The sequence below is a fragment of the Podarcis cretensis genome, assembly GCF_951804945.1.
Source record: "Podarcis cretensis genome assembly, chromosome: 10".
NCBI lineage: Eukaryota > Metazoa > Chordata > Lepidosauria > Squamata > Lacertidae > Podarcis > Podarcis cretensis.
In genome coordinates, this window is record NC_137179.1 from 19338989 (window position 1) to 19355413 (window position 16425).

The 16425-nt window shown below is 43.7% G+C and overlaps 2 protein-coding genes across 2 annotated transcripts in view; one reads left to right on the plus strand and one right to left on the minus strand.

The window, feature by feature from the left end:
- WNK1 (WNK lysine deficient protein kinase 1) overlaps nt 1-1762 on the minus strand; it is a 109103-nt gene extending 107341 nt beyond the window's left edge. Inside the window, 1 exon segment of the mRNA XM_079992080.1 lies at nt 1-1762. Coding sequence (XP_079848206.1) covers nt 1-783 — 783 coding nt within the window. The 5' untranslated portion in view covers nt 784-1762.
- Nucleotides 1763-1893: 131 nt separating this feature from the next.
- The window catches only part of NINJ2 (ninjurin 2), a 104529-nt gene continuing 89997 nt past the window's right edge, over nt 1894-16425 (plus strand). The window contains exons 1-2 of the mRNA XM_079993201.1: nt 1894-2260; nt 5131-5190. The gene's annotated coding sequence lies outside the window, so the exon portion shown is untranslated. The remainder of the gene's footprint in view (nt 2261-5130; nt 5191-16425) is intronic.

Below are 16425 nucleotides of genomic sequence, written 5' to 3' on the forward strand. Positions count from 1 at the left end.
CTGAAGCTCACACCAAGCAACCTCCACTGTGGTCTCCGTGTCCAGCCCCTTGTAGACAGTCTTGAAGGAGCCTCTACCAATCTCGATGTCAAACTTAAGAAAACGGCCATCTGGGGAGACGGCCACAGCTTTGGTCTCCAGCTCCTCAATATCTTCCTGCTGTTTAGTCCGCTCTTCTTGCAGATCCCGGGCAGAAACGGCAGTGGTTCCCGCTGTACTGGTAGGGGGCAGTGGGGTGACCTCTGTTCCATCCTCCTTGGACAGCAGCAGTGGGGCAACGTCCTTTGTTACCAACGCCTCTTGACCAGACTGCCCCTCTGCGGGTGGAGGCAGAGGGGGTGCCTGCTGCAGGAGCAGCGTGGGAGCCTGGCTAGCACTGACAGAAGCACATGCTGCCTGGATGACAGACTCCGGCGGCGAGCCCAGCACGGGCGGGATGCTCCCTCGGGCGGCTGCAGGAGGGGGAGGCGCTGCGGGCTGCAGCCGCGGAAGCTCCAGAGCGGTCGCATTCGAGTCGCAAATGACACTCCGGCGGAAAAAGCGGTGCTCGGTGGCGGCCGCGCCACGGCTGTCCTTGTCCATGGTGTGGCGGCGTCGGCGATACTCCTCGATGCGGGCCCCGCTGCCTTCCGAGCCTTCGGGGTCCCCGGTGCCGGCGGTAGCGGTGGCAGCGGCGGCGACCCCCAGCTTCTCACCAACGGAGCTGTCCGAGCTGGAGCCGTTCTTGGGCGGGGGCGGCGGAGGAGCCAGGAAGCGGGGAGTCTCCGAAGCGCCCCCCGACATGGTGCCGGAGGAGGAGGGAAACGCGGCGAAGGCGCGGGAGCCGCGGCGGCAGGAGCAACACCAGCAGCTGCCGCTGCTGCAGCAGCAACAGCAGCTGACTCGAGGAGGGTCAATGCAAGGCGGGGAGCGCGCCGAGGAGCTGCTCTCGCGGCGAAAGCGGCGGCGGCGGCAGTGGAGGCTCCCGGAGGCTCCTCACCGCGAGGAGGAAAGGCAGCAGCGGCGACGGCTGTTGCTGCTGCTGCTGTGGAAGCAGAGCGGGCTGGGCCGGCGGCGGCAGGCGGTCAGTGTCCGCATCCATCCTGCTGCAGCGGGGGGCCGAGCAGCGGGGCCGACATGGAGCAGCAAACAGCGGCGAAGATGAGGAGGGATCCGATGAGGAGCGGGGGGGGGGGTCGCAGGAGAAAGGCGGAGAAGGAGCCGGGCGGGAGCCCACGGCAGGCCCCGAGCCGACGGGGTGGGGTGCGGGGCTGGCCGAGGCCCTTCCCTGTCGGGGCCGCGCGCGCTCTGCCTCGCCCCGCCGCCCGCTCCTTGCTTCGAGTCCGGTCCAGTCAGAGAGCCAGCCGCCGCCGCCGCCGCCGGAGAGTCGCCTTCCGTCCCCTCACACGATGCCGGGACTCCCGCCGTCGCCGCCCCTCCTTCCCTCGTTCGCTCCTCTCACCCGGAGGAGGAGGAGGCCACCGCGCGCCTCACGCTGCGAGAGTGGCTGGCCTGAGAGGCGGGGTGTGGGAAGGAGGCAGAAGAAATATTATAATCTAAGAAGGGAAGACGAGCTCGTCCCGCCCGTCCGCCTCAGCTCCTTCCCGTCCTCCTTTCGCTCGCGGCTCCTGAGGGGAGTGGGGGATGGGCCTCCCCGCTGCCACCTCTCCCAGCCCCGGGGAACTCGCCGCGCTAAATGGCGACTGTACCCGAAACCGACACACACGCACACTCTCACTCACAGGGAGCCACAGAGACAGCAAGCCTCGGAGGCCACGCCCCCCTTTTTCCGTCCGCACTCCACCGCGCCTGCGTCAACGCCGCTTCTCCTTCGCGGCTGCCTGGGGGATGTAGTTCGCGGGTGTCTCAGAAGCGGGCCGCCGCGGCGCGGCCTACAGGTCCCGTGATGCACCGCAGGCAGAGAGGGTTGAGGAGGAATTGGAGGGAACTGTGGGAGTTGTAGTTTTCCTTTCACAGAGGACTTGGAAGCTTTCTCCCCTCGCACGCGCGCCCCGTTCGCTGCCTCAGAGGAGAGTGCGTACTAAAGGGAGATGGGGAGAGAGAGGAAAGGAGCCATTATCAGTGGGTTGTTTCTGAAGCGAAGGAGTTTCCCATCATGCTTAACTCACCTACTTTGGACTTCCAGCAGAAGCTGTGAACTTTAAATGAGAACAAGTACCTTCCTTAATTTTATACAGCCCAGCTTCTCAGGAGAATTGTTTCGTACTTCTTATTTTGCCACCGGCGCTGGTTTTAGAGAGCTATGTGAGAAAGCCTAAAAGTAAGCTAAATCTGTCCGTGGTTTTTTAGTTTTGGAAGCAATTCTATTCACATTTACTTGGAATTAAGCTCCATGGAACACAGTAAACAGTTAGACTCACCCACTTTCTGATTTAAATTAAGTGAGAGGTTTATTGTTAGGGATTGAAACTAGATAGAACTCAAAATATGGTCAGGATGAAACCAGTTCACTTCTGATTATTCACATGGTTTAGTATTACAGTGGTACCTCGAGTTAAGTACGGTACTTAATTCGTTCCAGAGGTCTGTACTTAACCTGAAACTGTTCTTAACCTGAAGCACCACTTTAGGTATTGGGGCCTCCTGCTGCCGCCGCGCCGCTGGAACACAATTTCTGTTCTCATCCTGAAGCTAAGTTCTTAACCTGAAGCACTATTTCTGAGTTAGCCTGTAACCTGAAGCGTAACCTGTAACCTGAAGCGTATGTAACGTGAAGTGTATGTAACCCGAAGTACCACTGTACATCTTAAGCGGGCCAATGATTTGCTTTGGTTGGTTGTTGGTTTAGTTAACAACATAAGAGGAGCTCACTGTTGCAGGCCAGTGACCCCTTCAGTGCATTGCCCAGCTGAAACAATTTCCAATTCCAAACATTATTATTATTATTAATTTATTAAATTTCTATGAGCCTATGGGAAACATGAAAGCAGAACCTGAGGGCAACAGCACACACTCTATTTGTGATTCCCAGCAATTGGCATTCGGGGATATTGCTTCCAACAGAGACACCATGGCTAAAAGCCTTATTATCTTCCATGAATTTGTCTACTACTCCAACTCATAGGTTACGTAGTAAGTGAAGAAACAGTCCTTGCAGAACATGTAAACCCCGCCCCAAGGCAGCTGCTTATATCCTGCACTTCACAAAAGAGAAATTTCCTAAGTCAGGATGAATCCATGTATGTGTATGTCTTTAATGGTGTATGTGACTGGAAAACATGACTAGTAACAGCTTCTTGCTGCATTCCTACACAGTGAAACGGGCAATTGAGCCATCAGCACATGTGGCAAACTACAAATGAAACTGATGTGATATCCTAGTGTAATCAGGAACAATCCTCCTAATTAATATTTGAGTTTCAGAATTGGCATTCCACTGGTGTTTCTCCCATAATACCTTCTAAATGAAATGATAATCTTTTTATGAGGGGACTGATTGGTTGATTTGATTAGGGGTCACCAACTCAGCAACTGTGGGCCTTCATTGCCTTCATTGTTGCATGCAGGCAGGGGCCCCAGAATCTGAGCTTTAATTATAATAAAAATAATTTTAAAAGTTGGGGCCCATCTGTACTATACATTTAAAGCAGTATCAGACCACTTTAAATGGTAATGGTTTCTGTCAAAGAATCATGGGAACTGTAGTTTATTATAGGTAGTGAGAATTAGGAGACCCCTATACTGTACTCACAGAGCTACCATTCCCAGAATTTCCTGGAAAGAGGGACTGGCTGTTATACCATTCTGATAATTCTATCTCTTGGAGGAGAACGGAGGTTTCTGAACCAATGACAGTCCCCCTGATTCTTTGGGGAAATCCATTATTGTTTCTGCTTTAAATATATAGTCCAGATAGGTAGGACCTTATTCTATAGCCCTCCTAGAAAGTAAGTTATGAAACAAAATGTACTGATAGCCTTCTAAACAATTTCAGTGAAATTAGCCAGCCTAGCTGCTCATGCCTGGTTTATTAGTGAAGTTAGATTGATAAGTGAACTATTTCAACACCAGGCCACAGAAAACCCTAAGCTTAGGGTCTCCCCACCCACATCCACTTTTGTAAACTTTTTCTGCTTACTCTTATTTTCTTGTGGTCCTTGGAATCTCTGTACTTTGCTCCTTTTTCCCAACAACAACAATGCATTATTCCTATGGTGGATTCATCTGAGTTCAGGAACTTCCTAGCAGTTATTTTCTGCAAATATTACTACACAATAAGTGCAGGTGAATGTTAAAGAATCTTCACTCCAAATGGCAAATGCAAAATATGGAAACTTTGCAAAGAAGCTTAATGTCTCCTGTGATGCAAAAGGTGATGTCCAAGCATTCATTAATAATTAACTGCACTGTAGAGTTAATGTACAGTAGGGGGTACTCATGACTACTTCAGAAGTAAGTTTTTGTGTTTAATAGGGCTTACTCCTAGGTAAGTGGGTACAGGATAGCAGAACAGACTTCAGTTTAAGACTGCCATTGAAGAAAACAGAGGTATTGTTTAACAGCTATATCTTCAAAATCAGGGCTAGCAAGACAGCTAACTTCCTGTGGTAAACATTACAGTTTTCTGGGTGAAGGGAGAGCAGCAAAGACTGATCTCTCTTGTTCTTTAAAGACCAACTAAGTTAGTTCTTGGTATGAGCTTTCGTGTGCATGCACACTTCTTCAGATATCTGAAGAAGTGTGCATGCACACGAAAGCTCATACCAAGAACTAACTTAGTTGGTCTTTAAGGTGCTACTGGAAGGAATTTTTTTTTTGTTTGTTTTGACTATGGCAGACCAACACGGCTACCTATCTGTAACTCTCTTGTTCTGTTTTATGCTATGCCCCCCCTCACAGTAGCCATTTGTGCTGTGCCAGTCCCCATCCCCACGCTACTCATAGCACGCTCTCAAAATCTGAAGTGTGTCCACTTTTCCACAAGGAGTGATGACCTCTGAATTAGATGCTGCTTATTATATATTTGGCCCAATTCTGGTTTTGGTTTTGTTGTTGCTTTTTAGGGATGGGGGAGAAATTCAATTCCATGCATATTTAAAGGTGTACCTACCCAATTCACACTTTTGAAAACAACATATATCACTTTGTGTAATGTTTTAACTATACCAAGTTTTTTCTTCTTTTTTTCAGAAATATTTTGTTGTCTTCACAAGAGCAGCCCGATGAACTCAAGGAAGCCCTTAGACTTTTGTGAGTAAATAAGCCTTTTGTTTTGTGAACTGACTCAAAATCAGCTTTTAATTATATGCAACATTTTAACATTATATTAAACAACTTTGCAGTGTTGATTAAATACTTCATAACACTAGCATGCTTTAAAAATCAGCAAACTTTGTGCTGCATCCGAAATATTGAGTTCTGAACTCAATCGGTGTGATTCAGCCAAATACAAATGACTTAAGGAGCACTGCAAAACAAAAACCAAAAACACTTGGCTGTGGATGCAAGGAAGCACAATTGATTCTTCTTTATACGTCTATTGACTGGAACTTTCTTTCAATGACTGGTGCACTGACTAGAAGAATAGACAATTAATAAGAAAGCAAGTGCTTAAAAGTCACCTAGACTTACCAGCTCTGTGTAATATGAGGCAAACATATGAAGAGCTTGCTGGATTAAGCCAACGGCCCATCTATTCCAGTCATCCTGTTCTCATACTGAACACCCAGATGCCTGTGGGAGACCTGCAAGCAGGACCCAAACGCAAGAGCTCTCACCTGTGGTTTCCAGCAACTGATATTCAGGATACGGCTTCCCCCTGTGGAAGCAGAGTATAACCATCATGGCTAGTAGCCATTGATCGTCTCCTTAGGATGGGGTGGGAGAGCCTCAGACCCAGGGGACAAATGTGGCCTTCCAGGATTCTTCCTAAGCCAAACCCATTCCAAGTCCTACTGCATGCTTTTGCTCACCTGGAAAGTGTATTTAAACTGTGACAACGCCTCTTGAGGATGCTAAGGTGTCTATGTGTGCACAATTTTGTATGACTGGAATGTGGTCTTGCTTCACCAATGTTTTTTGGCCTTTGGCCCCACTCAGAACTGGCACGTGTCCTCCAGCAGGCTCCATATGTTGGATGTAGGAAGGTTCTATCCATGGGCTGGAAAAGGTTCCCTAGCCCTGCATTAGAGACACTCATAAGGGCAAAGAATTCCATTAGTCTATAAATTGAAGATGGTCAGTTTTTATATTGGTTTTTTCGTGTTTTAAACTTTTAAAATTGCATTGGTTTAGAAGGAGATTAATAAATGAATGGTAATAAAACAGGATTCACTAGTATAGCAACTTTTTTCAGAATATAACATTTTGTTCACGTGTGTCACCTCTTCTGCATTATTCCTGTTGAAGGAGCCACCATAGCTCATCATTTTTTGTGCTTTTAACTGTTTTTTCTTATGTGTAAATCACATTTAGACAGTGGTTTTTGAGAAGAAGTTATGATAATGATAATTTAAAAACAGGATTTATCTGTCAGCTTTTTCAGGATATAATATTTTGTTGCATGTGTGTCACCTCTGCTACATAGTCAAGGACCAGCCTTTGTATTCAAGCCTGTACCTTTTCGAGAGGTGAGAACATGCCTAAGCCCATTGAAAGCAGTGGTTTTAGGAGCACCTAACTCTGCTTGGGATTGTAGCAGTGCCAGTGGCAGTGCCAGGCAATCCTAGAGATATACAGTTGAAAGTTAGCCTCATTGAGTTTAATCAGGCTTACTCTGTAGCAAGGGTGTTTAGGATTCTAGTTTTAACAGGTTAGCTCTGTGTACACATTTTGTAAAACAAATACTAAAAACCTTCAGGCTATCACAATGCTGATCTGTAACCCTTAAATCCATAGACAAATTATTTTGGCATTGTCACACCTTGGGGTTCTTCCTTCCCCAAGCTTACTATTGATTTGTAAGCATTTTCTGAAGCGTGATCAGAAATGAAATATAGTTGCTGTAACTGGTTAATGGTTCAGTCACGCCTCTTCTGAACCCAAACTCATATCTGCCAACACATTAAAATCTGAAAGACATATTTTCTGTTTCTACATGCTCACCACCTCCCAACTCATGTAGAAATTATTTCCATGTTGTTTTTAGAGATATGAGCAACATGCATGAGCAAGCTTATGACCTGAAAATGTGCGGCCTGATTCTTTGCATACTTGCTCAGAACTCAGAAGGAAGTTCCATTAATCCGAAATAATTGCTTCCCTAATGTTGGCCAATAGTGCTAATCACCAGGAATTTTATTTATTATTACATTTATATCCTGCCAAAGAACTCGAGGTGGTATACATCGTTCTCCCTCCCCATTTTTATCCTCTCAACAACCCTGTGAGGTAGGTTAGGCTGAGAGACTGTGAACGGCCCAAGGTCACCCAGGATTTGAACCCTAGTCTTCCAGGTCTTAGTCTAACACTCTAGTCACTACACCTCATTGGCTTTGTGCATGTGCTAACTGGATGGTAATTGCAGAAGAATGTATGAATGGAAGTGGAAATGTCTTTCTCCCTGCCCCCATTTCCATAAAGGAGGAAGTAACTTTTCCACTGCTTTCCCTTGCAGCTTTCTAAACTCTGATGGGCTGTAAGAATAATTTGGAACAGCTCTAATGGCCCTAGCCTGCAGTAACAGTTTAGATCTTGTGATACCTGAAAAGTCTACAAATAGATCATTAAATCTTTGTATTTGCTGGCAGGAGAACAGGGAGGAATAAAATACTAGCAGCAATACCTCTTTCTAGGAAGCATTGAGGCTGAAAGTTACACATAAAACAGAATTTAATTTGAATGAACCACATAGAAGGAGGCTTGTAGTCTGTGGTTTTGGGGCACAGCATTTTTTAGATTTTAGCAAAAAGGTTCTAGTTACTAAGGCTTGTGTAGCCATTAGAAGGTAGGACTTTAGCTAGAATAAAGATGTAAGATCAATATGTAAAATATATGAGACACTGTTGTTTTATATACCACTAAGCTTTTGACCATAAATCATGTAATTTAGTACAATGATGCTGTGTGGAAGACAATTTAAATAAGTAAGGGCATTATAGTTCATAGGGATTTTGTCTCTCCAGGGAAACATAGAAGAACAGTACAGTCGTACCTCAGTTCTCGAACACCCCAGAACTCGTATGTTTCGGCTCCCAAATGATCGAAAACCGGAAGTGAGTGTTCCAGTTTTCAAACGTTCTTTTGGAAGCAGGATGTCCGGTGTGGCTTCCTGCAGCCAATCATAAGCTGCACGTTGGAAGTTGAACATTTCAGAAGTCGAACGGACTTCCAGAACAGATTCTTTTCGACTTCCAAGGTACAACTGTAGTTATGTGGCAGTGGGCATGGAGTAAGGACTTACAAGAAATAATTCCCAGCACCCTTGAGAAATTGCACATTTATTTAAAGTATATGCAACTGCTGATGGTGGCCAAATCACTTTAAAAACAAAACTTTACCAGAGATAAATTAAATTTGTTTCATTACATCTTACATTGTATTTTAAAATGGCAACAGCAGCAGCTTTACTGGCATTCTTCCTTGTTTCCTTTGTACAACAGTTAATAATTGCAATTTGGATAGTTTACAGAATCCTCATGCCCATTCATGCCTGTGGTATATTTGTCTGTAGAGTGAATATTTCTTGTGGAATCATGGGTGTGGGCTGTAAACAGCTTTTTGCTCTAGATTTTCATTTGCCTCAGGTATCTGAGTGGGATGCTTGTTCTGTCAAATTTGTCGAGACCTCTTTTCTCATTTAAGTTGAAGAGAGCTTTTTACTTTCCAGCTGCACTATACTCAAGATTCACAGGGAAAGGAAAACCCTATTAGGGAAAGAATAGATGAAGGAATGGAGAATATAACTATTTAATGCTGCACTTTTAAAGGGACCAATATGAACCCAATATCTATTGGGAATAAATGGATCAGCTGGGGCTGCCTTGACTGAATTACTTCAACCTGGCTCAGCCAGAAATAACAGTGGTATAATGCCTCCATTCCAGCTCAGTCAAAGCACTCTCAGCTGAGACTAGTGTAAAGCACGGAAAAAGGATGCTTTGGGCAGGGGAGACTTACTCCTATTCCAAACTCCTTTCAGCTTAGTAATATGCCAAACCCATTGGAAGTTACACTAGCAAAAAGGGTAAGTCAAATGATTTGTTAGAGGCTTGTTTTCCCTCTGCCAGGCTCACATACCCTTCACTATTTCTCAGATGAAAATAGGGACATCCCATTCCATCACAATAATTTTACTATTTATATCCCACATATCTTACTGGGTTGCCCCAGCCACACTGGGCAGCTTCCAACATATATAAAAAATCATAAAACATTTTTTAAAAACTTCCCTATGCAGGATTGCCTTCAGATGGCTCGGAAATTGGGTAACTCCATACCATCCAACATTTCTCCAATGAAAATAGGGACATCCTAAGAAAAAGTGGGACATTCTGGGATTAAATCAGAAAGCAGGATGGCTTCTCTAAAGTACCTCTAAAAACACTGCAACTTTAAAGCTCTCCAGCTATCCTAGGAAGCTCTGAGCACCCCGTCTCATAACTTAAATAAATACTGCCCACAAATAAGATATTATTATGGGAATGGGAAAATAGCAAAATCAGGCGATAAATTGATTAAAGATGCTGTAATAAATTCAATTCCTTCACTCTTTTTTTTTGCTCTAACATGTTTTATTAATTTGCAAGTTTTATTGCTCAGAAATCTATGAATACATGATTTATTTGTTTTCCCTTTCAGATCAAGTCAATCTGTTTCCCCTTTTAGGATTACTCCCCACCCCCGCTGCCTAAAGAAACAGGTGAAACAACAGCACTTTTGAAAAATAGGAAAATGTGACTGTAAAAACTGGCAGGAATCACTGCAGGTGTTAACTACCTTATAACATATCAATGTTTTTCTAACCATTCAGTAGCTATTAATGCTAACAAAATTCTAATCTGACTCAAAGTGTCCATAAATTTAGGGTAGCCAGAGGCAAAAGGGAGTATGGCTCCTGCACCTTATTCCATTTATTCAGGTTATTTATTTGTTCCTTTTCAAGGCCAGGCTCTCCCAAAGCAATGCATAGAGAGAAATAAAAACAGTAGACTATCAGGCAGAATAAGAAGCATTGAGTGAATACTGACAAATAACACAGTGAGAGAAACTGAATTAGATCACCTAAACTCACAAGACAATAATAAATTAATAAGGGCTTATAGAATGCCAGAATGGAAGGAGCCAATCAAATGTAATCTGGAAGAGAGTTCAACTACTGCTTAGCTGCCACCATCTTGTCTTCTGACCTTGGCATGACCTCAAACAGATCTTAGATCACAGACAGGGTCATTCATATGCAGGCAGTCCTTTGGGTAACTTGGACCCAAATGGCTTCAGGTCTTAAAGGTTAATACCAACACTTTGAATTGTGCTCAGAAGCACCATTGGCATTAGTGCAGTTGGCCCAGAAATGGTGTTACATCTTCAGACCTTCTGGACTCATTGTATATAACAATATTTATATCTCGCCTTTTAGGATGTAAAACCTACCAAGATGGTTACAAGTAACATTCAATTACCATTATTATTATTATTATTATTATTATTATTATTAAAAATTAACATGTCTGTAACACATCAAGATCATTCCCACAGGGCAGCTGGTGGAAGATTGTCTGGTGAGGAGAGGTGAAAGTCCAGCCTTGAGATTTCCTTCCCTCTCTTCTGGGTTTTTTTCCTCACAGATTAGTTGATGCTAAATTGCCTGGGGGTGGGTTGGAATAGTCATCCTGAGCTCAGGCCCAGAGTTAAGATTAACTCAATTTAAAGTTAGGGTGTAATGTTAAAACTGACTTAATCAAAAATAGGCACAAAACTTTCCAATCTCCTCCTCACATACCCACTAGAGGTAAGAGGCCATATAAGTCCAAGGGTTTCCTAGGCTTGTTTTCACCACACTAACCTATGGTTTAAAGTGATGTCCAAGCATGGCCAGTGAGAGTCACTAATTACTTTACCAGGACACCTGTTATTTGCAATAGTAGATCTGAGGATGCTGACGATTGCTCCTGCCTAGAACCACACTCACAGAGTTCTCTGGAAGAGACATGGCTTATAAACAATTCAATACTTGTAGCATAGACCTCTCTGTCATATATACTGTTAACTCTTGCATCTATACGAACAGCTAGTGCAGATTTTAAAATAAATTTAATTGAAAATGTCACTTGTCAGAACATGCATCCTATCCAGCTTTTAAATTATGGGAAAGAAGCAACAGAGTAAATAACTAGTTTATAAATGCAAGCATTAGCTGATGTGGTCAGGATGTGAGAGAAAAAGATAGGGAAAATGTCACTTTTGAAGCAAGGGTCTAGATCTAGTCCCTCTTGAGGGCTTTTATTATTGTAAAAGCCCAGTTTACCATGCACATGCATGATAAAATCTTTGGATCCCTTGACCACATTGAGATGTCCAATGGAAGGAGGCTGAATTTGAAGTGATATGAAAGTTCTGTCTGGGGTGTGTTTGATTTGTCATAGGTCCTGCACAAAGGCAAGTCATCACTTGATGCTGCAGACATCCGAATAATAAACATGCCTGTATGTGTGAATCAGCCCCAAATGTTACATAGAATGCCTAATCTTCTTATAGTTGCCGTATTGTATTAATGTTTTGATCCTAGCTGCTTCTTTTGTAAACTGCTTTGTGAGGGCTTGGCCCTAAACAGTGAGATAATAGTCTTAACAAAGTAACATAAAAATAAATCTGGTGATGTTTTCCTGTCACTATGCTGCAGAAAAAGGGAGAACCACAGCTGTTGAATTTTCTTTTCTCTACAATCTTAAAGGCACAGAACTTCTCTAGAGCTTATTTAACGTGTGTGCCTGTCTAAGCAGAAGAAAATCAATTAAATGTAATTAGCACCCCGATGAGTGCCAGAATATTTGTATGTGTTTTGCATACCAGACAAATCTATACAAAACAAAATGGGAACACACGTCAATCCGAGAGTCTGGTATGATTGGCACTCCTGTCGAAACCCTGGCTAACCTCTGGAACATCCAAACAGTTCTGGCTATTGACACATTCTACCCTGAGCACCCTGTCCTGCTTAGTGAAGCCCGTTTGGCTCACTGATATAGTCCAGAGCTTATGGTGAGGAAACAAGCTGGGAGACGAACTGAACGTGAGTGGAGGAAAACTCCAGTTGAATGCGATCGAATGCTGGTGAGGGCTCATCATTTAGCCTAGTGGCAGTGAAGGCAGCAGAGAAGATTCCCTGCTTGCAGATCACGATCCCCAAGGAGGTTTGCCTGGTACCTTTGTTACATATATTTAGGTGCCAGGCATAAACATTCCCCTTTTCCCAGGCCTTTGGCTAATTAAACAATCTTTGGCCTTTTTAATCCAGGGGGTTATTATTGTTATGTTTGTTACTATGCTGTGTTATTTGTTTGTTTTTATATTGTAAACCACTCTTGTGATTCTTAGATGAAGGGCGGTCTAGAAATTTTGTCAATAATAATAATAATACTTTACAGTCTAACAAGTACCTACAACCTTACACTTCGTACACACACATGGACAATATTTTTTCTACTTATTTATTTTTAATGAGTCCTCTTGAGTGGTTCACAAAACATTGTAAAAGTATACTAACACATATTAAATGTTTATTTCAAAATAAGTTGCACTTAGGCTGTGCAAACACCATGTATTTAAAGCACATTCCATCCCTCCCCCCAAAAGAATCCTGTGAACTGTAGCTTATTCTTCACAGACCTACCATTTCCAGCACCCTTAGCAAACTACAGTTCTTATTGTTCTTTAGAGTGCTTTTTAAAGGTTCGTACAGCCTCAGTTCAGTGGGGCTTTCCAATGGAGTCTTCCAAGGTATGCATGTAACAGAGCTCCAGGCCTCTAGGGACACGTATCCAAGTTCAGCTGTTCCTGGATTTTCTGGTTCTGTTACTGAGTATGAACAGACATTGGCAAATTTGTTAGTAACCAGGTTCTTATCTTCTGCTGCTATTATAATCAGGGAAGTACATCTCCTAATGAAGGCTTTGTGTGAAAAATAGGACAGAACTCTTGCACCTATAATAATTAAGTAGAAATGGAAATGCAATTGTGTGTATCTTACTCACGTAAGCCACTGCTGCTAAAATTCCTTTAGTTCAATACAACTATTAAAGGTGCAGGAACCTGGTCTGATTTTTATCTGGTCACTTTAACTTACATTGACAAATTTAACAGGACATCCCTCCAACAAAAATAAAATAGGGACAGTAATTTTCCAGGGACAGGTTACATAAAACAGGAACTGCCACTGGTTAATAGGGGTCACTGGAACAAACAGGGATGGTTGGCTTAAACTACATGAGATGGCAGAACATCTATTAGTGTGAACTGAAATATTCCTTAGTCACAGAGTGGAGAGTAGAAGACCTGTGGGTTGGTTAGTTGGTTGGTTTTTAACAGGTGTGTAAAGAATTTCAGCAGATGTAGTTTTCATAACAGCAGCTTTACCTGCTTAAATCCCTGCTTCTACAGAACTATTAAAGGTGCAGGACCCCACCCTCTTTTGCACCTGGCTATCCCACCACACCCGTTTGCCTGATGCCCCCCCCCCATATATATGCTGGGCTGCTATGTAGGAAGCTTGCCTAGCTGGAAGGAAAACGCTGGGCGTGGAATCAACAACAAGGACATGAAGGAGTGTCCATAGGCCCCTCCCAGCATACATATTTTGCTGTAAAATCAGACTCCACAATGTCTTCCTCGTATGTGATTGTGGTAGACCCAGATTTAAACAAACAGGCCATTGTCCTGTATAATGTGAGCTGAAGCCTGTTACTTAGACTTGTGAGCCACCTGAGACTCAGATAGGTAAACTGGATGGCTTTGAAAGAGGATACAGCAAATTCATAAAAGATGGACCATTGGCCTGATTCAGGCCTTTTCCATTCCTCTGGCTGTTTATGCTTAGGCCTTAGAGCCCTTTTCAGAGCCTTAATGAGCATTGTGACAGAAAACATTTTCTAGAAGACATGAGCACATACAAACACCCACAAGCTAAACTAGCAACTTTTCCAGAATTTCTAGTTTGTTCCTCTGACAGAACTGAGTGCCCAGAAGACTGTGCCGCTATGAGCTGAGTTAGTTCCAGCTTCACCTTTGGGCACCCTATTGCTACCCTACAACTGAGATGTTTTGTCGTGATATACCACAAGCCAAATTAAGTCTGCCATGGTGTACATATAGGCACAACCAGCTCAGAATGAGCCAAAACAGCTCCAAGTCAACATTGCACAAGCTAAGCTTTTCTTGCATATGGTATACACTGCAGTGTTTGTGAGTACAGGAAAGGCCATAGCTCAGTGGTGGAGCATCTGATTTGTATGCAGAAAGCTCCAGGTTCAATCTCCAGCATCTCCAGGTAGGGCTGAGATTCCTGGCCAGAAACCTGGAGATCAGCTGCCAGTCAATGTAGACAGTTCTGCACTAGACGAAACAATGGCCCCACACACTATAAGAAAGCTTCTTAGGTTCCTGTGTACTGAGAACTGCAATAATTTGTGACTAAAATTATTTAATTGCTAGCAAACTTTTCAACACCAGAGTCACAGGCCTCTCCTATGTAGTTCTTGTTCTTGTCAAGCACTCGAGTCAAACCATTGTGAAGTTTCTAGGCCAAAGTGTGTATATGTGTGTGTGTTTTAAAACACAGGTGACAAGAAACTGTGCAAGTATTTTAAATAATGTACTAACACCTATTTTTGAGACATTTAGTTCAGAAGCAGCTCTGATTAAACTCAAGTGTTTCCATAGAAATAATCCTGTAACCATAGGCAATTTTACAACTGCTACTGGTAGATCAGCAGCATCACACTCAACTGAATTGCCTTTCACTTCTCAGCATAAATCAGAGTCAATCTTATCAGCTGGTTCCAGCATAAATCTAACGTAACTGAGAGGAGAAGCAGACTGTTCAGGGTGAAAAAGCATTGATGGGTTTTCCTTATGTTCAGATATCATCTTCCAAGCTGTATTTAAATATGTAAAATACAAATATACATGATGCATAAGCTCCAGATATATATAATTTACAGAATATTGTAATAGTGCTTCACTCTGTAGAATAGGATAGGAAGCCTATATGTCCGTCCTTGGAAGTAGGCTCTATTGACTATAAACACATGTAGGATGAGACTGCACATGTCGTGGACTTGGCTTGTTAATGTCCATGGGTGACTACCTTTTTTGGGTGTGAGGGCTGCATCATACAGGAGTCACATGCCAATGGTCAGTATGGTCATCACAGACAGGCATGTTCTCTCTCAGTCTCACACCAACACAAGATGTGCATGTTGTTGTTGTTGTTTAGTCGTTTAGTCGTGTCCGACTCTTTGTGATCCCATGGACCAGAGCACGCCAGGCACCCCTGTCTTCCACTGCCTCCCGCAGTTTGGTCAAACTTATGCTGGTAGCTTCGCGAACACTATCCATCCATCTCATCCTCTTTCATCCCCTTCTCCTTGTGCCCTCCATCTTTCCCAACATCAGGGTCTTTTCCAGGGAGTCTTCTCTTCTCATGAGGTGGCCAAAGTATTGGAGCCTCAGCTTCACGATCTGTCCTTCCAGTGAGCACTCAGGGCTGATTTCCTTAAGAATGGAGAGGTTTGATGCGCATAGGCAGACACAAACACACACAGCACCCTTCCTCAACTGCTCCATGAAGAACAGATGTGGGGTGTTATTGCCCCCTCACTGCTGATCAAATAACTGATCTAATGACTAGGGAGAGGGCAATTTACACTACCACCCACCTCCATGCTGTGTTTACCTACCCCCTCCCCTCTATATTTGCTGCTGCTCCAAAATCCATGGGGTCTTCAGGAACCTGAACAATATATGTCAGTGAACAAAGTTGTATTGTAACTTCTAAATAAATGGGCAGGAGTCTTGATAGAATAAAGTTATAAACTCAAACAAAAAAGCAGCCAGGCCATGGCAGGGCCCACTGGCCAGCTTAGCCTTCTGACGTCCAGGGTAAGTGTACCCAGCTTTCCCCCACCCTCTGCATGGGCCTGAAAACAGTGGTCGCCACTGGGTATACAGTGGTACCTTGGGTTAAGAACTTAATTTGTTCTGGAGGTCTGTTCTTAACCTGAGACACCACTTTAGCTAATGGGGCCTCCTGCTGCCGCCGCGCTGCCAGAGCACGATTTCTGTTCTCATCCTGAAGCAAAGTTCTTAACCCAAGGTACTATTTCTGAGTTAGTGGAGTCTGTAACCTGAAGCGTATGTAACCCGAGGTACCACTGTATTTGGAATTTTTAGGAAGTACCTTGGACACCAGTCAAAAAATGGCTGCTGTATATGTATCTGTGTATGTGAAAATTCATCTTCATTTTAGTGCAGATTTCTCTTAGCATACAC